This window comes from Agelaius phoeniceus, chromosome 9, assembly GCF_051311805.1.
Source record: "Agelaius phoeniceus isolate bAgePho1 chromosome 9, bAgePho1.hap1, whole genome shotgun sequence".
NCBI lineage: Eukaryota > Metazoa > Chordata > Aves > Passeriformes > Icteridae > Agelaius > Agelaius phoeniceus.
The window spans coordinates 3117206-3140459 of record NC_135273.1 but is presented as its reverse complement, the minus strand read 5'-3'; the positions used below and the strand labels follow the sequence as shown (position 1 = coordinate 3140459).

Below are 23254 nucleotides of genomic sequence, written 5' to 3'. Positions count from 1 at the left end.
AAGACTTTGCCTCCTTGGCCTTGACAGACTGGAAGGAAGATGACACTTGTGTCCTTTTTGTCTTCAAACTGAGAGAGACTAGATTTAAACTGGATATTAGGAAGGAATTATTACCTGAGAGAATAAGGATGCCCAGGGTGCCCAGAGAAGCTGCAGCCCATGGCTGGGGTGGAACTGGATGATCTTTAAGTTCCCTTCCAGCCCAAACCATTCTGTGATTCCATGATGTATATCTATGTGTGTGTGTATACATATATATATAAAGATATATGTGGCTATAGATACAGATACAGATGTAATTTATGAGGCAACCAGCATTTGTACTCCCTGACCAGTCATGAAGCGTACTGCCTCTTGCAGTTTAGAGAATGAAGAATACCATCTACGCAGAAAATAATAAATATTAAAAATCCCATGGGCACTGTTTAGGAATTACTTGCTTACTGAAGCCATCAGAGCTCAGCTTTTGTTGAACTCAGTGTACAGAGGGCAGGACACAGCAATTTTCAACCCTCTCCCATGCTGAGGTACCCCACCACCAAGTTTTTGCATGTTTCATTAAGGTCCCAGTTATCCAGTCAAACAAGCCTGGAGAAAGGGAGGCTCGGGGGACCTTCTGGCACAGCTGTGAATGGCCTCAACCTGTGCCAGGGGAGATTTATACGGGAGATTCGGGAAAATTTATTCATGGAAAGAGTAGCCAAGAATTGGAAGGGGCTGCCAAGGGAGGTAGTGGAGTCCCATCCCTGGAGGTGCTTCAGGACGTGACACTGCGTGCTTCGGTGTAATTGACAAAGTAGGGATCGCTCACAGATTCGCCATGCATTTTTCCGACCTCATAACCTCTCTAACCCCGCCGGCAGCGCCACACCCGCCCCTCACGGAACCACCGCCGCCGCCTCCCGCCCTTCACGGCACCGCCCTCAGAGCCCGCCCTTCCCGCGCCTTCTCGAAAAGTCTCGCGAGAGGCGGCGGTTCCCGGCCGGACGCCCCCGGGAAGCGGCTCCGCTCCCGCCGCCCCTTCCCGACTCCATTCCCCTCCATTCCCGTTCCCTTCCCGTTCCATTCCCGGACCATGGAGGAGCCCTGCGGCGCGGGCGCCGCTGCCCCGCTGAGGGGAGACGCTGAGGAGCCCAAGCAGGTGAGCGGCGCTGAGGGGGGGCCGTGCTGGGTGAGGTAGAGGGGCTGAGGGGGGGTCGAGCGGTGCCTACAGACACAACCCCTAGTGGTGTTTTAATTGAAGCGGTGTTTTTGATCCTCTTTCCAGTTTGTCAGGGCCGGAGTGCTGTAGGGAACACGCTAATTATGATTAAGCGTTAATTGCGAGCAGTGTTGCTGTTGTTATGCCTAAGTGCATTGTATTTACGTAAGTGGTGTCCCGTGGAGCTGTTTTTCCCGCGACATGTGTTAGTTCAAAGCTCCTCTCACACGGGTGACAGCTGCATGTTTGAAAAGAAATAGGCAAACACCAAGCTTATTTAATTTATTATTATTTAATAATAATAAGGTAGAAGCCTGTTTAGCTTTAATGTTAGTATTAGGGAACACTTGGTGTTAATAACCACCTACTTTCACAAACTTCAGTGGGAGGAGTCGTGTTCGTTTTAGCCTTTCTGACTGACTGTGTGTTGTGTGGGCAGCTGACCTTAGTGGCACCTCATTCTCGTACCTCAGGTGGGCAAGGAGGCCACTGTCACCTGCTTGGATCAGCCACAGTGTGGCCAAAGGACCAGGACAGGGGTTGTCCCCCTGCGTGTCCCACTGCTGAGGTCCAGCCTCACATTCTGGGCTTGGTTCTGGGGCTTTATGTCAGGAAAGACATTGAGGGGCTGGAGTGTGTGCAGGGAAGGGAATGGAGCCGGGGAAGGCTCTGGAGCCCCAGGATCAGCTGAGAGAGCTGGGCAGGGGCTCAGCTGGAGAACAGGGGGATCAGGGGGGACCTGGTGGCTCTGCACAGCTCCTGCCAGGAGGGGACAGCCAGGGGGTCGGGCTCTGCTCCCAGGGAACAGGGAATGGGCTCAGGCTGGGCCAGGGAGCCTCAGGGTGGACACCAGGAAGAATTCCTTCATGGAAATAAATGATTGTCAAGCGTTGGAATAGACTGAGTCCCCATCCCTGGAGGTGTGCAGGGAAGGACTGGATGTGTTGCTCAGTGGTCCATCGCAGATTGGACTTGATAATCTTGGAAATCTTTTCCAACCTAAATGATTCTGTGATAATTCATAAAGTGAAGCTTATGCTTGACATGAATTGGAATTGGGATAACTGGAAAACTGTATGTGCTGAGGAAAGGTGAGTGATTATAGGACTGGATTTTGCTCACTTAGCCTTAAAAATAACTTATTACAGAACAAGCTTGATAGTTTTAATTGCCAGCACTTAAGCAGAAGGCTGATTTCTCTCTGGAAAGCAGGGCTCGGTGCTGTTCCTCGGAGGCAATGAGGTGAAGAGCTGTGCTGTGGTGAAATACTCCTCAGCCCCTCCTCAGGCAGCCTTTGCCCGACTGCAGGAGAAAACAGACCTGAAGCTGCCTCCTGCCAACTGGTTACGGGAAAGTGCCAAGCTGGGACCAGCAGGGACAACCATTCTGGGCAACAGCAAAAAGAGTAAACCCTTCTCAAGGTAAATAACAGCAGCCCCTATTTTTTTTTTTTCGCAGGCCTTTAAGAATAATTGTGATTGTGAACTTTGATCCTGTACCATTTAAAGTAGAAAGTACAGGTTTTACCATAGCAACTCCATATTGCTTTGTCTTAACCCTTCTCCCTCTAGTTTTTCATCTTGAGCTGTTGCCTCTATGGTCTGATCTTGTCTCATTAGTGAATGATTGATGATATTGATTATTTACATAACATACAGAGATGGTTTGGTTTGTTTGCTCACGTGCATGTTAACACCTTGCCTCAGACAGTCAAAGTGACTTTTTTGTTCCTCCCTGGTTGGCCCAGATCAAACTGGATGGTTCAGCCAGCCCTCCTGCCTTTGATAACAGGTGAAATAGAACATGTGGTTGGTTCCTCTTGGAAACCAATTTAGGGCTCTTCTGGATCTTTAGAAACTGAACCTGACCAATACAAATCAAATTTTGTATTTCTAGCAGGATTTCATATTTCTGTCACACTGTAGGTGAAATGAGGGGCACACCCTAGCAGCAGTGTTGCCTTTCAGTGTGGATGTTTGCTGAACTGTTGAATGAGTTGAGTTCACAGTGTTCATAAACAGGAGGCTCAAATCCTGTGCTGAACAAGCAAATTCACACCAAGTCAGTCAGTCAGTGAAATTTAACAGTTTGTTCAAGGTCTGTGTTTATATCCTCATTATCTCTTTTAGGAGCTGTGCTTTTCAGAGCAGAGTAACATATTTTTCAGGGCTTTATGAATGTTTCATGTTTATTTTAGATACTCTGATTGTCAAATAGAGGCTGGCAGTTCAATCTCTTTCCCTAGTGTCAGTGTTAAAAAGCTGGTAACAAAAGCATGACTTGCCCATCATGTATGTTTTGGATTTTAGTGGTATCTGGATTTGTTTTAAAGAATGACCTGTACATTGAAATATTCCAGCTTAAGTACCTTGTAATTTCCTTCACGAGGGTGGAGGAAGAGACAATGTGTCTGTTACAACATGTAGGGCAGTTCTGGAAAATGTGAATAAGAGGTAAAATTCAATTACAGCTACTAAAATTAAAGTCTTTAATAGGCTTAATGCCTTACAGAGAAACTCCTTGAAGAACTCTTATTTTCAGTGTTAGAAAGAATCTTTCATTTTCTCTGATTTTTCTTGATTTCCACAAGACTTTAAGTGTTGTAGAATGTCCTGGAATTAGATCTAAGCACTTTCAAAGATATATTTGAAAAACTTGCAGAATATGAAGATGAAATTACAATTTTTTTTATTTTATGAAGCCATTCAAAGATTAAATAGATATAAAAGCCAGGTCTGTAATGTCACACTGGAACTGTCTTAATTTTAATTTTTTTTTTTAATAGTTTTGGGATGGCCTATGACTTCATTGACTCAGTTGGAAATGATGTGGATGTTGTATCTGATTCAGAGGTATGGACACATCCTAAATTCTCTCATTCAAATTTTTACATTGCATAAACTTTTATTTTAAGATACTGTGATGGCTTCTGGCATCTTTGTGTCCTTTGGGGAAAAGGAAAGATCCCTTAATGAATCACAGATCACCAAGTAATTGTGGTCACTGAATAAGAAATGTAGAGAGAAAAGTCATATTTCCTCTGGAGTTCTACAGGTAATCTGCAGCTAAAGTGTGCAGTTTAGTGAATGCTGCACATCAGTCTTTTGTGTTTGAAATCAGTTATTTTGATGCTAACTGTTACTCTCAAGATGTTTCTTTTCTATTCTTGTCTAGAAGAGAGAGCTCCCTTCCAACTTCTCCTTTCATTTGATTTTTGTCAATTTGTCAGCTCTTTTGGTGCTGGTAATATCTGTAGAATTCAGATGAGGCTACTCAGAAGAGGAAACATGCTCATATTAATATTTGTCAGATTTGTATTCAGATTTAGATCTTTGTCTGGATTGCTTTGGACACCTGGCAAAGAATTGATATTCATGCTGTGAAAATAAAGGTTTACAATCCAAATCATGCCCTTGGATATTTTTGTCATTTTTGTTGGTACCTGGTCATGGTGATCCAATCAGAGAATGTGTTTAAGCCATGAGTGTTGTTCCTGCTCTCTTTATCAGTGTCATTTGTGTTCTCTGTCCTCAGCAAATACATTTTCCTGTGGGATGGTTTTCAAATCCCTGGCCCTGTCAGGCTTTGTTTGGCCATGTGGCCTGGGGTAGCATTGATTTTTCTTCCCAGAGGCTGGTAAGGGACTGCTGTGGGGTTGTCCTGAGCACAGGTTGATAATGCAGAGATAGATGTGTTTGCTGTTGCTGAGTGGGGCTTACACAGAGCCAAGGCTTTTCCTGCTCCCACCCAGCCCTGCTGGCAGGGAGTGCATGGAGAACTGGGAAGGGACCCAGCCAGGACAGGGGACCCTGCCTGACCAAAGGGGGCTGGGGGGAAGAAGAAGGAAGGGGGAATGTTTGGAGTGCTGGAGTTTAGGCTTGGAGTTTCTCCAAGTCACTGTTACACATGATGGGGCCTTAGTTTCCTGACAGTTGTCTTCCCATGCAGCATATTTATATTAAATACTCTCTCTTTTCACTTTCCTTCTGCAAGAACATCAAAAAACTCCTGAAGATCCCTTACAGCAAGTCCCATGTGAGCATGGCAGTGCACAGAATTGGGAGGACACTCCTGCTGGATGAGTTGGACATCCAGGAGCTCTTCATGAGATCATCTCAGGTGAACCATTTTGTTCTTGATAACTCTGCAATGTGAGCAAAATGCATTATTTCAGGAATAGAGTAGCAAGAAAATGTCTGGAAATCCCTTAAAATCTTACGTGGCTGCCAAGGGTGTTCTGTTCTGCAGCAGTTTACCCACAAACTACACTGATGTCTTGTGTTTATGGCATTGTAAGGTTAATATTCTGTGTCTCACTTCTGTGTAATTACTTCAGTATTGTTATACCCTTTGATTGATTTTATAAGCAATACATATTTCTTTCTATGTAGCCTGTTAAATATCTGATTTTCTAATTAAGTCACATTATCAATAAGAACATAACTTTCCTAGAAGCTGTATTTTCAATAAATGACCAATTCAGGACTTCAACTCTGATGTTACTTTCTTGGTTTCTTCCTGTGGAGGAGTATTTGTAAGTTTATAAGGCACTTGGTTTACTTGGCAGATGCTTCTTGACATTATTTTTATATTTCTTCTGTTGCCCAGACAGGGGACTGGACATGGCTGAAAGAATTTTATCAAAGGCTGATTGATCAGAAATGGCAAAGAAAGAAGAAGAGTAAAGAACATTGGTACCAGAAGGCAATACTTTCTAAGTTTTTATATTACAGGTAACCTTTTGTCTTTTTGTCTCTATGAAACTTGAATTCTGCACCAGCTCTGCTTGGTTTTTGGTCTTGGAGTAAATGTTAAAATTCCTTTATGGTCTGATTTATTTACTACTTTTTCCTTAAACAGAGGGAATTGAAACATGAAATGTTTTCATGGAATTTGAAGTATTTGACTTTAAAATTGAAATACTAAAGAATAAAATAAACAGCATGACTTAATTAACTGCATATCAGCCAAGTCATTTGTTGGCAAGGGTGCATCAAACATAACAACTCTAAAAATGGATCTGTTTGCATCTTGTCAGCTGAACTTGTAAATGTTTCCTTGTCAGCATTAATGGAGATGGAGCTGCTCAGCCTGTTCCTTCCACTTCCAAGCAGCACCAGGAGGGTCCTGTTGCAGGTGAGAGTGATGAGGCAGGAAGGGCCTCCTGGCCAGCTCCTTTTGAAATGCCTTCCTCGCTCTCTGAAGATCCAGGTGCCTCCAACCAGGTTGGTGTGAAGAATGTTTTACATGGCACCGCAGTGTTTGTAGAGCCACAGGTGGAGAAAGGTTCTCAGAAGTGCTGCTGCAGCTCCCTTTGCTGAAAGAGCTGGGCTAAGGCATGAGGAGAACTTGGCAGGAGGTGCAGTTCCAGATTTGCCAGTGGTTCTGAGCTCCAAAATTCAGATATTTGTTCTGTCACTGTAATGCTAAATTGCTCTTTATCCCAGTATCCTTGAGAAACAAATCCTTTGGCTAAGAGTGTTCATCAGTGCCTTTACCCAAGAGTCAGAAAATGCTCATAATCAGAAGATGTGTTTGGAACCTTAAAGTCCTGGCCTTTCTTTTTAAATCTGCCATTAAAATCCATTTTCTGGTGTCCCTGAATTCATTAGAGGAAGAGGAAAATGAAAATTTCTGAAAATGGAAAACAGTTAAGCAGTACTTAAAAATACTTGCCATGAGATTACACAAGTGAAAGGGGAGATGTTTACAGCAATTATGCAACAAGCTATGATTAGTATCAGGCCCTAATTCTGGGTTTCAATTCTGGCTAAACTTATTTCTGAAAACTGTTCATTCCTGTGGTTTTTGTGAGTAATGTAAAACAGAAATGATTAAATTTTGGAGAGGTTGGAAGGTCTGCTGTCTTCAGTCTGCATTCATATAATAATGATGCTACAGTTGTGCTTGCACAATGTTACCAACTGATCTGCCAAATTTAGGGGGTTTCTAACCTACATTGGCCATAAAATGGTAACTGCATGTGTTGTGTGAAGTGGAGAAATGCTTCAGTGCTTGAAAGCTTTTTAGATAAAGGACTCCTTCTCTCTTCAACCCTCTGGAGGAACCATTGCCCCATTCAGCAGACTGTTGATCATAAAGAATCTGTTGTGCATTTGCACAGTGCCATTTTCTTGAGTTCATAAATAAACCAGCAGGAATAGAGGTTTTGCTTCTGGACACTGATAATGTGGTGTTGACCCTGGTTAATAAGGAGCTCTTGTAAATACTTCCTGGTTTCTTCCCAGAGCCTCTGAGAATATTACAAAACACAACATTTTGGCACTAACTGCAGAAAAGAAGCATTCTAGTCACTGCCTAGAGGCCTTTTGCAGTTTTATGCAGATTTATTTAAAGATGTTAGAGGCAAAGGTTTTTCCCTTACGTGCTTTTGTTGTTCATCTCTTTTGAAATGGCTGACTTGACCTCAGCAGCAGAATCACTCCTTATCCTTGTGCTCTCCACAGGGAAATGTGCCTCTTGAACCCTCATATCTAGTGGGGCACGTGGCCTCAGCCCCCAGAGAACAAAACCTGACTCCTTTGTTCAATGACGGGGAGAACAGTCAGGTACGCTTTATGTGAGAGCTGAACCCCAGGTGAAAGCAGCGCCTCCAAGCCAGGCCTAGACTGGAGCCAAGGCCAAACCTCAGTCCCTCTGGACTTTTGTGGCTTTTGTGGCAGCTGCAATTTTAAGTTCCTGCGAACGCGCCGGGTTTGTCACGTGCTGGCTTTTATTTGCTGCTTTGGCTTCTTGCTGTCTCAGAATTCCACAGAATGTCATGGAGAACAAGTGTTATGCCACTGATTTACTGGCCAATTCTGTTTTCTCTTAATGAAGGGACTTAAAAATGACTTTGTTCGTAACATCCTGTGGACCTTTGAAGATATCCACATGTTGGTGGGATCAAATATGCCAATATTTGGAGGTGGGAGATACCCTGCTGTGAGCCTGCGTCTCAGGTGAGCTTAGAAATGAAAAGATATTGTTTATACCAGCCTTGACTGGTTTGTTACTCTGCTTCCTAGTTAGCTATCTGCTTTTTTTTTGTTCTTTTTTAAAAAGAGAGCAGTAACATTTCTCTTCCTGGGAGTCTGAATTTCAGTAGCTGCTTGTTGGGCATAAGCACTTAAAATATTATTGAGCAGTGAGACAGAACCATTCCAGTCCCAATTTAATGTCAGTCCCTTCATTACCACTCATCCTGCTGCTGCCTCTAAATAGGCAAAGAATGAGCAAAACCTTGAAGCTGATTTGGTGTATTTGTCATCTTTTAAAGACGCATTTAAGAATTAACAGTACCTTGCTCTGCAAGGAATTTTGGAAGGTCTGGGAGTAGGTTTGTGCTATAATTAGCTGCAGCTAAAGATGCTATTCCTTTAGAACTTCTGAAGTACTTTTTATCTTGGTAATAGTGTGACATCTGAAGCCTGTTAGATGTGGGCAAAACCTCCAAACTGCTGATGGAATGTGAGCATATTCCACTGGAGAGATCAGCACATCTGTTTTGTTATAACTCTTTAATACAACAATTCACAAATTATTGTTTTAGTCTTCATCCACTCTCAGGTGACTTAAACCTAAATTCCATTAGTAAACATCCCTAACATTTCCTGAATATGTTCCTAATTTCCTAATGTTTTCTGAAGGCTAAACAAAGGTTTAAGTAACACTAGAAATACTTTGTTTTAGGGATAACAATAAGCCAATAAATGTGCTAACAGGGATTGACTATTGGTTGGACAACTTGATATGCAACGTACCAGAGCTTGTGATGTGCTTTCATGTCAATGGAATTGTTCAGGTGAGTCTGGCTCTTTGCATTATGCCTTAAAATAATAATTCATTTTTCATCTTCTAAAATTGCCTCAGTTATCACAGATCCTTCACACTGTTCTGAGCAAAGATGGCAAAAATCCTGTGGTGCAGAATGAGAAGCATCTTAGACAGCTTGCAGCAGTCCTCTAAAAATAGTGTATTCTTTCATCCCCTCCCTTTCATGCATGCAAGATTCCTTCTTCCCCTGCTGCTTGAGTGAAGGCAAAAATAAAAAATGCAACTGCAGAAATCAGTTTCTTACATCTTGAAGTCTGCAGTGTTCTCTTGCCAAGACAGATGCAAGCTTTTGAATGTTTCTGCTGTTTTACTGTGGACCAGCTGTGCTTCTGTCCTACCTGGTAGCCTGGAGTTCTTTCCTAGGCTGACTAGGTTTGCTTGAAGTAGCAGATGTTGTACCTTCTCCCCCTTATTTTTCCTCATCTTTTGTTCTCCATTTGCCATGTTTGTGACAGAAATGGATCCTTCTTAAAGCTTTGTTTGAGTAGTGTTGTCAAGATGTGCTTTCTTAAAGTAAATCATAGAAATTAACTCAATTTATCATAATAGCAGCCTTTGGTTTAGCTGCTGATGGAGACACTGATACATTCATTTTGGTGTCACAAAACCTTCCTGAGCTTGAGTCTTAATTTCTGTTCTTTGCAGAAATATGAAATGATCAAGACTGAAGATATTCCCAATTTGGAAAACTCCAATTTTTCTACCAAAGTGATAAAAGATATTGCTCAAAATATCTTATCTTTTCTGAAATCAAATTGCACCAAAGAAGGACACACCTATTGGCTGTTTAAAGGTAAGAAGGTTTAGATTAGTTTGAAAAGATTGATATTAATGTGGTGTTGATTAATGAAAAATTTTCCTTTTCAGCAAGTGGGAGTGACATAGTAAAGCTCTATGACCTCACCACGCTTTGTGAAGAGACTGAAGACAAATACCAAAACCCTTTTACAATGCCAGTGGCAATTCTGCTGTACAAGTGAGTTCTTGTCATTTTTATTGCAGTCCTTCATTCTTGGTGCAGTTCTATTCAGAACACAGGCCACAGATCATGATCAAATGACAATCACACACAAACTCACTAAATCTCAGTCCCACCAGATCAAAACAAACTTCTTCCTTTTCACCATTTCTCCATGTAAACTTCTTTGCTGATAAAGTCTTGTAGACTCATCATAAAGTTTGGAAGATCAGTAGCTGTAGAATATTGTTTAAAGCTTCTTGTTTTTTCTAGCACAGAGAAATTATCCAGGGATTTCACTGTTTTGTTCAACTTTCTCTTAGAGTTGCTTGCAATATGATGTTGAAGAAAAACCAGAACAAGAAACACTATGGCACAATCAGAACATTGCTCCTGAATTGTCTGAAGCTGTTGGACAATGGCAGACATCCTCAAGTGAGAATTCAAAGTTTTCTTGCACTTTTGTGTAAATATGCTGTAATCATAATGAACCTGGTAATAAATAGTGTGTTACTTCTTCCTCTCAAAGGAGAGAATTTAAATTTATAAACAAACTTAAAAATTGATTTTATTTTTGAAGAATCCCCATGCTATTTTTTAAAATTAGTATTTTTTGCTGCCCCTCATTACAGCACAAGTCTTCTGTCCTGCTCTAAAAAGGAACTTCTCATTACATTCAGTCTGTTTTTCTTGCTGCCAGAGAGCCCTTTGGGAACAGATCCTGGATAAAAAGTGTAAAATGTGAATATATGAACATTTTTACTCTGAGAGTGGCTGAAAACTGGATCAAGCCAACCAGAGAAGTTGTAGTTTCCATCTTTTCAGATACTCAAAGCCCAGCTGGACACAGTTCTGAGCAAGTTCTCTTCTAAACTTGATCAGCTTGGATCCTTTTCCCTTCCAGGGAATTTGCTCAGGCTGTATTTGCAGGTTATCAAACACCTCTTTGCATGTCCTCTGTCCTCCTTATTCTGAGATAATTTATATTCTTGCCTCTCAAAAGAAAAATTTAACTTGAGAATGAATAATTTTTTTCTCTTCTTTGCAAAGATTATTGCTTCAGCAAACTACATGTTATCAGAGCTTTTTCAGCTGGATGAACCTAAAAAAGAAGACAGTGCAGACTTCCCTATAAATGGAAATTCTGATGAAAGTTACAGTGAGGAAGAGGAAGAGATGCCAGACAGTGATGAAAATGGTTCCTACAGCAACAGTTCTGATCCCCCAGATGACAATAAAGCAGTGGCAATCATCAAATCTGTTGGGGAGTTGTCAGTACCAGAGAAGTACAAGTCTGTGCATCGAATACGTGTAAGTGGCACTGGGGGGTGTTTCAGGGCTTTCCTGGATGATTCAGTTCATGGGTACTGAAATTCTGTTCCCTGGTAGTTTTGCCTTCAGGATAACTGAAATGGGCAAAGAAACAGTTCATGAGCTGCTCATAAAATCTGAGGTGTTTGAATTTTATGGTAAAAGCTTCATGTAGATTTTTTTCCTTTCCATGTTGCACTTTGTTTTGATGGTACCTCTCATTTGCATCTTCTGGCCAGTGATTTTGCATTTCCTGTGCTGACCATTTCTCTGTTCCCTCCCTGGTGCCCCACTGAAGCCCAGCTGTGCTTTCCCTGTCTGCCATGGCACCGAGGAGCGCTGCAGGCTGGTGCTCAACCACGTCCTGGAGGTGAGTTCAGTGCCAGCTTCCTGAGGATGCTTCACCTCCCACCCCAGTCCTTCATCTGCTCTGTTTGCTAAATATTGCTCTCAAGGTGAATGAAAGGATTTCTCCCTTTTGCAGGGTTTGAAGTCTGTTGACAGCAGTGTGAAAAAAGAAGGTGACCTTCCTGCAGCTGACCCCAGCACTCCAATCCCGTTGAAATATGAGGATGAATCCACCAGTGGTGGTCCTGAGTCTCTGGAAAAACAGATGGCCTTATTTCTAGACAAAAGTAAGTTGTATTGTTGTGCAAATAAGACCTTTCCAGTCCCAACACAAACTGCTGCTACTTTATTTTGATTGTCAAAACAGTGTGCTTAAATCACTAATTACAGCATTGCCTAAGGAAAAGTGCACTGAGAATTAGAGAACAGTCTGTTCCTTTTTAAATATGAACAGAGGAGCTCATTTGAGCTATTTTGCATAGCAAAGAATCTTTTATTAGTCAACACATGATTTTACTGGACCCTATTTAGATGTGGCTTTCAGATGACTTCCATAAAGGTTTGGTATTTTGAGGTTTGGTATGTGCAGCACCGTAAGTTTTGTGGGCTGATTTAAAAATAGCCCTAATTTCTTTATGTGTGTGTGGCCTGGATGTTCTCTGGAAGAATTTCTCCCTTCTGGCAGGTTTTGTTCCTACATTAGGTGCTTGAATTGCATATAAAATGTTCACTAGGATTTTGGGTTTTTTCCTGTACCTCTACAGTTGTGAAAAGAAGCAGCAAATGAAAGATGTTTTGTTTGTTTAAATGCTCAAACTCCTGAAGTTTCAGACCACAGTCTCTCTATTTTATTTTGTTCTGAAGCAACATAACAAGTTCCAGGAAAGACTTTTTGTTTGAAAGAAGTGGAGTTCTCTGCAGGGCAAGGAGCCCTGTAAGCATAGCCCAGAAAAAAAAATTATCTTGCCTCTTTGGCAGTTCTCTATTCTTTCTTTTCTCTTCCCTTCTGCCTCTGAAAACTCTCTGAATAAGAAGCCAGTTCAATTCTGAGTTATTCACACTCAGACATTCCTGGATCTGTGCTTGAGTCCATCCCTGAAGCAGCAGCAGAGCTGCTTGCTCACTTCTGTTTCCCAGTCCATGGGTTTGTTCTCTGTGATGTGAATTTTGTATTTTCTTTGCCACATGTACATATTTATGTACATATGGAAAGGATAAGTGCTTTAAATGCTGGAATTTCTAACTTCAAGAGAACTACCTGTGAACAGTGGATGGATACAGGGTCTGTGCAGTGTGTGTGTCTTTAGCTGGGTGGGGTGTTACTGTTGTAGATTGGTCTTTGTCCTAGGAGAACATGTACTGCTTAAGGATTTATTATATTTAATTACTATATAATGTGGTAAGATAGTGGGATTACAAGTCAGGCCTTGGAAATCCACTCATTTCTGTGTGCAAATACTGTCAGGGCAAAATTCTGTCCCTTGGTAGGGACAGGCCTTAAATCAGGAATGGTGATCTGTTCTTTCTGGCTCCATAACCACTGCAGCATCAAAGAAAAGCTTCATAACTTTATGCAGAGGATATCCTGAAGTAAGTGTGAGAAAGTGCTTGGTTTTCCTTGTGGGAAGGACCAGGTTATCCAGGTTCTTGTGTGCTGGAGGCTAAACCCACACATGGAAGCTTTCCCCCTGAGACTGTTCATACAGAAACTGAGCATTTATCTTAAGGATGTGGTGGAGAACATGACAAATTCTGCCTGTGACTTTCTTGTGGTTTTTCTGTTGCTCCCTGAGGGAGAAGTGTTGGCCTCTGCTCTTGTGTTCCACAAGCTGTCTGAGGTCAGAGAGGTCACCTGCACTGTCACTGTCCCACTGGATTCCAGCATGCTGCTGCCAGGAGCAGTGCATGGAGAAGTGCCACGTGTTGGGTGTGTTTGGCAGATGGCACTGGAGTGGCAGAGCTCTGCCTGTGCAGGGCTGTAATCAGGCAATTCCCATCCTGCCTGTGTTGATGGAGTCCAGTCCAACCTCTGGCACGTGCGTGAGGGGAGAGTCACTGATGGGGTTGTGTTCCTCTCACAGTGGGCTCCTTCCAGAAGGGGAAGCATTCCAGTCAGTCAGGAATGATTCCTGGGTCGTGGCAGTATAAGATGAAACTGCAGCTCATCCTGAAATCATCAAGAGCCTACTATGTCCTGTCTGATGCTGCAATGGTCCTGCAGAAGTACGGGCGAGCGCTGCGCTACATCAAGCTGGCCTTGCAGTGCCACGGTGAGTTCCTTGAGTGATCTGTCACCTGTGCCACTGCTGGAGACACCTGCCACCACATCAGACACTGCTGTGCATGGTTTTCCCTGTGGTGTGCAGTGACAAGTGTGACAAGCTTGTGTTCAACTGAACTCAGTGTCCAGCTCAGTATTGAGGGCAGAAGTCTGAAGTGAGGATAACTTCTGTCACTGACCGATAAAAGATGATCCCATTTTGACAGCTTGGGAACTTGAGGGCACATTGGAGCTCCAGAGCAGTTGGATGTGGGAGAGTCTGTCTGGTGCCAAGGCCAAGCCAGTGTTCTGTGCTCCAAGTGATGCTGCTGCAAGCTGGTGTTTATTCCCTGGTGGTTCCCATGTTATTTAAATGTATCTTGGAGAAATACTAAACCTCTTCAGCAGCTGGATTGGATGCTAAAATAGAATACATCTTGAAGTATTACTGAGGAAAAGGAAAAATGTAAAATGAAGCTGTTTAGACTAATACTGCCATAATGAGAGTAACTAACTGGGAAATGCCAGTAGCTTCGTGCTAAAGTGCTGCTATTTCTCTGCCATAAGGGAAGGCTCCTGTCTTAGGGCAGGAGGAGGTTTATAAAGCAAACCCACTTGATCTTAGCACAAAGCATCAATAGACCTCTCAATAACTCACAGAACTCTGCAGCTTTCAGTCTTTTATAAACTCTACCTTTTGGAAATTAACTTTTCAGGCTGTATTTCCCTTGAGTCAATCTGCAAAACGTCAAGTTTTCCCTTGGTCAACTCTGAGGTTAGCATTTGTAATTACCAGAGTGACTGCTCATCTTGGACAGCACAGGGGCTCTTTTGAAACCATCAGCTGTGTAGAGCAGCTCTGTCTTTAAAATAGGTTATTTCTTCTGAGGATAACACATTGTCACACTTATTCTCTGTCTGCAGACAGGTAACATAAAACCCAATTATCTTGTCAGTCTGTGTCAAGCCTTTTGATGTGTGATTCTTTTCTTTCCCCTCCCTAATCCATGTTGTTTTTTTCCCCACCAGATACCTACTGCTGTCTGTGTGGCAGCATGCTGCCCGAGGTGCTGGTGTTCCTGTGTCAGTGCTTAACCCTTTGTGGAGATATCCAGTTAATGCTGGCTCAGAATGCAAACAACAGAGCAGCTTACCTTGAAGAATATAATTACCAGACTAAAGAAGATCAGGAGATATTACACAGCCTTCACAGAGAATCCAGGTGCCAAGGTATGATTCTGATACAGGAGAAGTGCCAGACTTTGGATACGTGACAGGCATAAAAAATTCCACTGGGTTTCCTCAAAACCATGCCCTAGGAGAGCTTGTGGCAGAGGGGTTATTGCACTTCACTTCTGCTTTCTTCAGAGGAGGCTCATCCTGCCTGTCGTACAGAAGGGAGTTGTGAAGGTATTGTATGACATGGCCTGAAGCTGTGAAACAACTGAAGGCAGTAACTGCTTCAGTGATAAACAAAATCTACCTGACATGAGTCTTGTACTTTCCCTGGACATTTTCCCCTAGTCTTAAATTAGAGAAATACTGTTTGACTCAAAGACTTGTGCATTTTGTTTTCCAGTGTTTGCCTGGGCTACAGATTTATCCACAGACTTGGAATACCAGCTTTCTGTCAGCTGTAAATGCTATGAAGCAGCTTATGAAATCCTGCTCTTCAGTAACTTAAAAAGTCAAAACCCAGAGCAGCACATCCAGGTGCTCAAGAGGATGGGCAATATCAGGAATGAGATTGGAGTGTTCTACATGAACCAGGCAGCTGCAGTGCAGACTGAGAGAGTGGGCAAGTATCCTTTTTCCATTCCTGGCCATTTCATGGGGCTACAGCAGTGATCAAGTTCACTAATTGGATGAAAAATCAATTTCTCTGTATAAAGAGGACATGTAAATGACTTTTGTAGCTTTTTAATGTCCACTGTGATTATTTGGTTACAGTAGATCACTGTGGCTTGTAAACTGTAGTTAATTGAGCCTAAATTGATTAATGGAATATTCAGTTTGGAGAAATTCCTTTAAAATGGGTAGAATGATCTCAAAAAGCCATCAGGGAAAACTTCAAACTCTGATGAATTTGAGTCTCTAAGCCTTGTGCTTCACCCTAGTGAGTAAAAACGTCTCAACGACAGAGCAGCAGCTCTGGAAGAAAAGTTTCTCCTGCTTTGAAGAGGGAATTCAGAATTTTGAGTCCATTGATGATGCCACCAATGCTGCCCTTCTGCTGTGCAACACGGGGAGGCTGATGAGGATCTGTGCCCAGGCCCACTGTGCAGCTGAAGGGGACTTCAAAAGGGAGTTTTCCCCAGAAGAGGCCCTTTATTACAACAAGGTAACCCCAGACCCCAAAATGCCTTCTGCTGTGAGGTATTTGTGAATACTTTGGTAAATATGTTGAAATTTGGGTGGAATAATCTGGGATGGCTGTCCTGCCTCCACACCACCCTAATCCTTGCTGTGAGGGCTTTGGTGGTGTTGAGGCCTGATTGCTGTGACATTCACATGCCTACATTGAACACACACAAGGGAGAAGAATTGCATGGTCAAAATTCAAGTGATTATCAAATGAGAAATACTGAAGAAGGCTCAGAGATATTTTGAGTCAAGGCAAGTTGATTTGTAGTTGTTAGAAATGCAGGCAGTAACTGTGTGCATGATTTTGTCATTTGTAGGCTATTGACTACTACCTGAAGGCACTGAGGTCTCTGGGGAAGAGGGATGTGCATCCAGGTGTTTGGGATTCTGTGAACTGGGAGCTGTCTACAACCTATTTCACCATGGCAACTCTGCAGCAGGATTATGCTCCCTTATCCAGAAAGGCTCAGGAGCAGGTAACAGAGGGCATTCATTGTGTCTGAAAAAATGCATTGTTGGCATCCTGGAGAACTGAACAGGGAGCAAAATTGATACTGGAATTGTAGAATCATACAATGGTTTGGGTTGGAAAAGACCTTAAAACCCTGGGCAGGGACACCTTCCACTGTCCCAGGCTGCTCCAAGCCCCATCAGCCTGACCTTGGGCACTGCCAGGGATCCAGGGGCAGCCCCAGCTGCTCTGGGCACCCTGTGCCAGGGCCTGCCCACCCTCACAGGGAGCAATTCCTGCCCAAAATCCCATTTAAGTCTTCCTTCCTTCAGCTGAAGGCTGATTCCCCTTTGTCCTACACTACATGCTGTTGTGAAAAGCCCCTCTTTATAGTAAGGTGGCCTTTGAGTCCTAGCAAAATACAAGTATTGCACTTGAATATCTGTATAGAGGCTTTGCCCCGGTAGGTCCCGGCTGTCCTTGATGGGCTGCAGCTGCCATGTCCTTAATTGGGCTGCAGCTGTGACCAATGAAGAGAACTGGGATAAAAGGGGGTGGGTTGGCCAGTCAGGGAGAGCATTGAAGGAGCCCTGAACTGGGAGAGAACAACATGCAGCAGAAGGAGTCTGTGCTGTGAAGATCTGCAGCCATGAGAACACACCGAGGAGGTATGGGACTTTAGAAATCTGATAACAACAGCAGGGGACTCTAGAAATAGAAGAACAACAATACAACAGTATGGACTCTAGAAATAGCACAACACCACCTCTTCAGGGATTTTTCCCTTACATTTGTATTATTTGTGTGTAGATAGAGAAGGAGGTCAGTGAAGCCATGATGAAGTCCCTGAAGTACTGTGATGTTGATACAGTGTCTGAACGACAGCCCCTGTGCCAGTACCGAGCTGCCACCATCCACCACAGGCTGGCTTCCATGTACCACAGCTGCCTCAGGAACCAGGTATTGCTCCAGGCTCTTTGATTTTCTAAATTCCATCCTTAACATGCTCAATATGTGTGGAGCTGATATTTATCCTTCTACCTGTAGCTGGGATATATTTATTTCAATTACTTGACCAAAGGAAGGAGTGCTGTTTCCCAGCCCTCTCCAAGCAAAGCTGTGCAGTGGCTCCTCCTGAGCATGCAGAGGGGGATTCACTGTGTGCCCTCCTGTGAGTGCAGGTTGGTGATGAGCACCTGAGGAAGCAGCACCGTGTCCTGGCTGATCTCCACTACAGCAAAGCCGTGCGGCTCTTCCAGCTCCTCAAGGACGCACCCTGCGAGCTGCTGCGTGTGCAGCTGGAGAGAGTGGCCTTTGCAGAGTTCCAGATGGCCAGTAAGTGCAGCTCTGCCTTTCAACAGCTTTCCAAACCACCACTGCCTACTTAGTTTCATTTTTAGATAACTAAATTTATAGGAGAGCAGGAGCAATCTGCTGCTCAGAATAGAATTTTCCTCAAGAGAGGAGACAAGGCGCTTTTTATCTTGCTGCTTTTCAGCTGACTGGGGCAGTAAGGGCTTTCTTCCTAACTCTTGAAGTCTTTGGATAGAAGAATAATACAGTCTGTAACATAAGACTTTTGTGCTTCATTTTTTTAGGTCAGAACAGCAGTGCTGGGAAACTGAAGACTCTGTCTGGGGCCCTTGATATAATGACCAAGACCAAGAGTGCATTTCAGCTCATCAGGAAGGAGCTTGTGGCAGAAACTGAACAGGTAAAGGAGCTTCAAGTGGTGTGATACCTGCTCCCTTCTGGCTTGTGCCTTCACCAATGAAGGGGCATTTGGCAGTTAAAATATTCCTTGGTTACTTTTCCATAGAAGCAGTGGCTTAAAGAGTGTGGACAGTTAGATGTATTGCAGCTCTCACTTAACCTGGAAGTGGATAAAAAAAGTTTCTTTATAAATGATGCAGAGCTGGATTAAAACATATTTCTGTACAGTTGTGGACTCCCTGACTCTGCAAATGGACTTGTTTTTGTGCAGCTCTGCTATTCCTTAAAAGTCTTCTCTGAGAACTTCAGAATCTGTGTATAATAAAAAAAGTTCTCTGTCTCTGGTATATTAAATAATTTAAATATTAAAACGTGCAGGGATGTCTGTAGCCAGTGTGAATTATGTTCCTGATGCCTCAGACAAGAATTCCTTGCAGGATGTGCTGATGTGTGTGTCCCTTGCTGGCAGTTTGGGTAACACATGTAAAAGTCAGCTCACCTGCAAGAAGGGTTTTTTAAATCACTCCCTGTATTTAAGAGGTGGAATTCAGTTAAATTGTTTTGGGTTGTTTGTCTCCTGCAGATCAGCAAGGATAAAAGTCCTGCTGAGAGCGTGTCAGTGAGCGATTCCTCTGCAGGCCTTAACAAAGAGGAAGTCTTGAAACTGCTCGGGATTTTTGAGTCCAGGATGTCTTTCCTTCTCCTCCAATCCATTAAATTGTTAGCTTCAAGCAAAAAGAAGATTGGGTAAGTTGGAACTTGGTGTCCTTTATCCTGAGTGGAGTGACATTGGTGTGTGACTGAGCAGAGTTCTGGGGGAGCAGCTGCTGGGTCTCTTGATGCACCTTGCTGATCAAATGTCAGTGGAGTTTGGCAGGCAGAACACCTGAGCAGAAATTCAGGCACATCAGTAATGCTGCAGGGAGAGGGATGGATGTGGGGACATGTGCCCTGGTGTCAGAGAATTCACTAACTCCTAATGGAGTCTTGTGTCCTGCTGCTGGCATTCAGGACAAACTTGAGTTCTTTTTGTGCTGACTTGGAAGAGATGTTGAGATTTGGTGTGGCAGCAAATTCCTTCCCCCACTCCTTCTGTTGCTTTGGTCTGAATGTGTGTGGTGTTCCTTTTGGGACTCAGAAAATGCCTTTTACTCCCCCTGCAGCAAGCGTGTGACTGCAGGAGCTGCTCCTAATGTTACATAAAGTGAAGTTCTGAAAATGTGGCATTAGTTTTAGAGCATTCTTTTAGGCTTGGAAGTTGGGTTAATAGTTTTGGGGATTGAAGCCCTGCTGATGGAAGAGCTGTTTTGCTAAAAGTAAACTGTGAAATGAGTTCATTGAGCCCAGGAATTTGGTAGTGGGAGACTGGTAAATAAAAAACATGAGAGGAGAAAACAGCCTGGGTGCATTTTTAGCTGTTTTTCAGGCAGTGTTAGGAGCTTTCAGCTCCTAAAAAAAGAGCTTCCACAAGGTGGCAATCTGAATATGTGAAACACAGAGGATTTTTACAGGATAATTTCTATGTTATCAAGCAGATGTCACAGCTAACTGAGTAAATGGGTTAGTTCTGTTGTCTCATAAAATGAGCAACTCCTCATTTTTTGGTTTGGAGGGTTTTTGCCCCCTCATTTACCTTGGCATCATTGTGAGGTTTTGCAATGAAGATTCCACTCAGGGAACTTGTTACAGTTTGAATGCTGTGTCAGGGGACTCTTAAAATCTCCTCAGCTCCTTGAAACTTTGAGGCTAAGATTGAAACTACCTTTGATTTAACCTTTCTTGTGCCTTCTGTACATCCTGTGTGCATCTCCTCCCTTCTGCTCTGCAGAGGGGAAGTTCTGCCCTCTGCTTTGATAATGGGGGTGAAAAGGGGGGAAATTGGAGCTCAAATGGTGCTTGGGGGTCTCAGGTGCACTTTGGCAAAAACCAGGAGAACAGGCAGTGAAATCAGTGTTGGATAGCCAAACTTGCAGCCTGGCAGTCAAAGTGGATGAAATCAGTTGTACCCTCCCAAAGTGGAATCGTGAGCAGAACAGAACTTGGCTGTGCAAATTGGAGGGGAAAAGTAATTGAAAGTAATTCTTTGTTCTGGGAATAACTTTGTAACTTATCCCAGAAATACTTTGCATTTCAGTGGCTTTTTATTGACTACCTGTTCTATTTAATAAATGAACCTGATTCCTGCCAAGTGTGTGATGAATTTAATTTGCTTGAACCTTTCTCAGTCATTCCTGAAGCGCTTACAATTAACCTGACTGCTGCTTGTACATTTTCTATTCTATTCTATTTATGTTTTATGTTCCTGCATGCAGTGTAAACAGAATGCCCTGACTGCAGTGCAGGGAATGGTAGAAGGAGAGGATGTCCCCAGTACCCAGTTGGTCTCAGGGTCTCTCACTGCTCACAGTGACCCTGATATGTTTTAAAGTCTCTTTTCCCAGCTTGGTGCTCAAAGGAGGAGTCAGAGCTCTTCAGGTCTCAGTCTCAAGGTTGTTTATTGTTCCTTATCTATAAAATTCTTTCTCCTGTCCAGCCAAGGTCTGCTCAGCAGGACAGTTCCAGGCACTCTGCCTGCCCCAGGGGCAGTGTTATCTTTTTATACTAAAAACTACCTGTACAATATTTACAATAACTTCCCAACACCTATCACCTATGTTAGACAGTGAGCTTCTACTCTAAACCAATCTAAAAGTGCCACCATCACAGCAGAAGATGGAGGCCAAGAAGGAGAAAGGCTGGACATGCCCAGTTCCCTCCCTCTTGCCCCCTGAACCCCCATTCTGGAAAACCCCAAAATCTACTTTTCCACCCCGTGATAAATTCACTGTCATTCTGCTTAAACTGTTGTGGCTTGCAGATCTTCATCTAAGGTTGGTAACTTGCTCCATGGGTCATAATCAAACCCACAGGGGCATCCTGGGCTCTGTGCCAGGGTCTCTGAGCCCCCTGGCAGGGGTCCTGGCCAGCCAGAGGGATGTCCTGAATTCTGACAAGTTGGATACTCACATTTAATACTATCATTAATGTGACTTAATAATGCTGTGGATGATGTGCAGAAGGCAGCGCTGTGCTCAGTTAGGAGTTGGTCACTGTGCTCTCTCTCTGTGCTCTCTTGGCAGGGGCAGCAGTGAGGAGGAAGCAGCTCTGAGGACAAACAAGCAGGTTTACTCCCTGCTGCTCCGTGCCACTGCCAACAAGGGGCTGTCCCTGCTGGAGCGCAGCGAGCTCCTGCTGAGCCTGCTGGAGCAGCTGGAGGGCGGCCCTGGCGTGCCGTGAGGGCGGCCCTGGCGTGCCGTGAGGGCGGCCCTGGCGTGCCGTGAGGGCGGCCCTGGCGTGCCGTGAGGGCGGCCCTGGCGTGCCGTGAGGGCGGCCCTGCAGGCCTGCAGTGAGGGCGGCCCTGGCCTGCAGCGAGGGCGGCCCTGGCCTGCAGCGAGGGCAGCCGTGCAGGCCTGCAGCGAGGGCAGCCGTGCAGGCCTGCAGCGAGGGCGGCCCTGCAGGCCTGCAGCACCAGTGCCTTGCTGGGAGCACCGGGGTGTTCCCGTGGGCTGTTTGTGTTCACTCAGGGGGGAGCTCTCTCCACTGTTGTTCTCTTGGAGCCTGGCAAAGCACAGGGATTCTTTATCCCCACAAAGCTCTCCTTGTTGGGCTCGCCGCGTTTCTTTGTTTGAAACGCCAGCTTGGAGTTCTGGAGGTAAAAATGGAACTTTTGCACCGTGGGGAAATTCCTGCTTTTTCTCTTGCAGTGAAATCTGTGTTTTGCATAAAGATGTAACCTCACAGCTGCTCTGGTTTGGTATTTATTGAAATGTGTTTTGTAAGCAGGGCTGCACTGGAGCACTTCCACTGCTAAAGGCAGCCCAAGCTGTACCAGGAGATTTCTGGATGCACTTGTTAATCCCAGGGAGGATCCTGCACAAAAACCTGTGCCTTTCTAGCTTTGATGTGACTCTTGCAATTTATCAGCCATCTCTGGGATTTTGTTTTGGAAAGTGAATGGTTTCAGCTATGTTGGAATTGATCAAGAATAGTATTATCTTTTTCAGACTTGAAACTGTGAATAAATGAGAGGATATTTTTCAATAAAAATTTATTTATTAAATATAAGCACATTAGTCTGCCTTGTTTTTCTTGGTTGTGACCCTCCTCAGAGCAGCAATCTGCCCAACAGAATTAAAACTATTTGAAAGACAAATTTTTATTTTTTTTGAAAAAAAATCTTTAAACTCCAATCAAACACTGAGTGGGGTCTTACCTCAGCACATGAGGACTCTGGGTTTTTTTGCTAATCTGTGTTATTTGAAGATAGTATTATCCAGAATATAGCATTTTATGTCCTGATGCTCTTCTACAAAAATTGTGCTTCTTTATTGCATAATAACAGTATAAACCACTTTTCAGAAAGGTAGAAATGGGTTTTACATGCATTCCTATGGAATTAGATGAGCTTTTTAAGGTCCTTTCCAACCCAAACCATGCTGGGGTTCTGTGATCTTGCAGCAGTTTGCACCCTCCTGAGATCCCATTTCATCCTGAGACAGGGAAGTGCTTCCCAGGCCAAACACTGTCCTGCTGTGCCCTGTCAGTGTGCCTGATGCCCCCACACTCTGGAATTACTCATCACAGGAATGACAGCAACAGAACTTGGCTTCCCCCTTGTTCCAGGTGTGGAGCCTCTCACCCGGATGGAAATTCAGGCCCCATCCTCAGACCTCACCTGCACTGTGCAGCAAACGAGGCTTTCTCTGTTATTCCAGGAACCTCAGCACTGTGCTAACAACACAAATGACTTTCAGGAGGATTATAAATGAGTAT

General features: G+C 43.8%; 1 protein-coding gene across 3 annotated transcripts; it reads left to right on the top strand.

The window, feature by feature from the left end:
- Positions 1–805: 805 nt before the first annotated feature.
- Positions 806–22546, top strand: EDRF1 (erythroid differentiation regulatory factor 1). Of its 3 annotated transcripts, XR_013183417.1 has the most exons (26): positions 806–1141; positions 2414–2622; positions 3987–4053; positions 5195–5320; positions 5810–5934; positions 6267–6426; positions 7669–7770; positions 8042–8163; positions 8894–9005; positions 9683–9830; positions 9905–10013; positions 10319–10430; positions 11046–11306; positions 11605–11676; positions 11791–11941; positions 13736–13924; positions 14944–15144; positions 15494–15712; positions 16032–16255; positions 16596–16754; positions 17540–17689; positions 17911–18064; positions 18328–18443; positions 19026–19189; positions 21562–21822; positions 21917–22546. XR_013183417.1 is itself a non-coding variant. In XM_054636989.2 (25 exons), the coding sequence occupies exons 1-25, from the start codon at positions 821–823 to the stop codon at positions 21716–21718; spliced, it is 3930 nt and encodes a 1309-aa protein (XP_054492964.2). In that variant the 5' UTR covers positions 806–820; the 3' UTR covers positions 21719–22546. The 3 variants fall into 3 exon arrangements, 2 of the variants coding, with proteins under 2 accessions (XP_054492964.2, XP_077038896.1); XM_054636989.2 differs by having other exon boundaries at positions 21562–22546; XM_077182781.1 differs by lacking the exon at positions 7669–7770 and having other exon boundaries at positions 21562–22546.
- Positions 22547–23254: the final 708 nt, after the last annotated feature.

Coding starts and splice junctions, on each gene's coding strand:
- EDRF1 (XM_054636989.2), top strand. CDS start 821: ATGCATTTTTCCGACCTCATAACCTCTCTAACCCCGCCGGCAGCGCCA. Junction 1,142..2,413: donor ACGCTGAGGAGCCCAAGCAG/GTGAGCGGCGCT, acceptor TCTGGAAAGCAG/GGCTCGGTGCTGTTCCTCGG. Junction 15,145..15,493: donor CAGAGAATCCAGGTGCCAAG/GTATGATTCTGA, acceptor TTTGTTTTCCAG/TGTTTGCCTGGGCTACAGAT.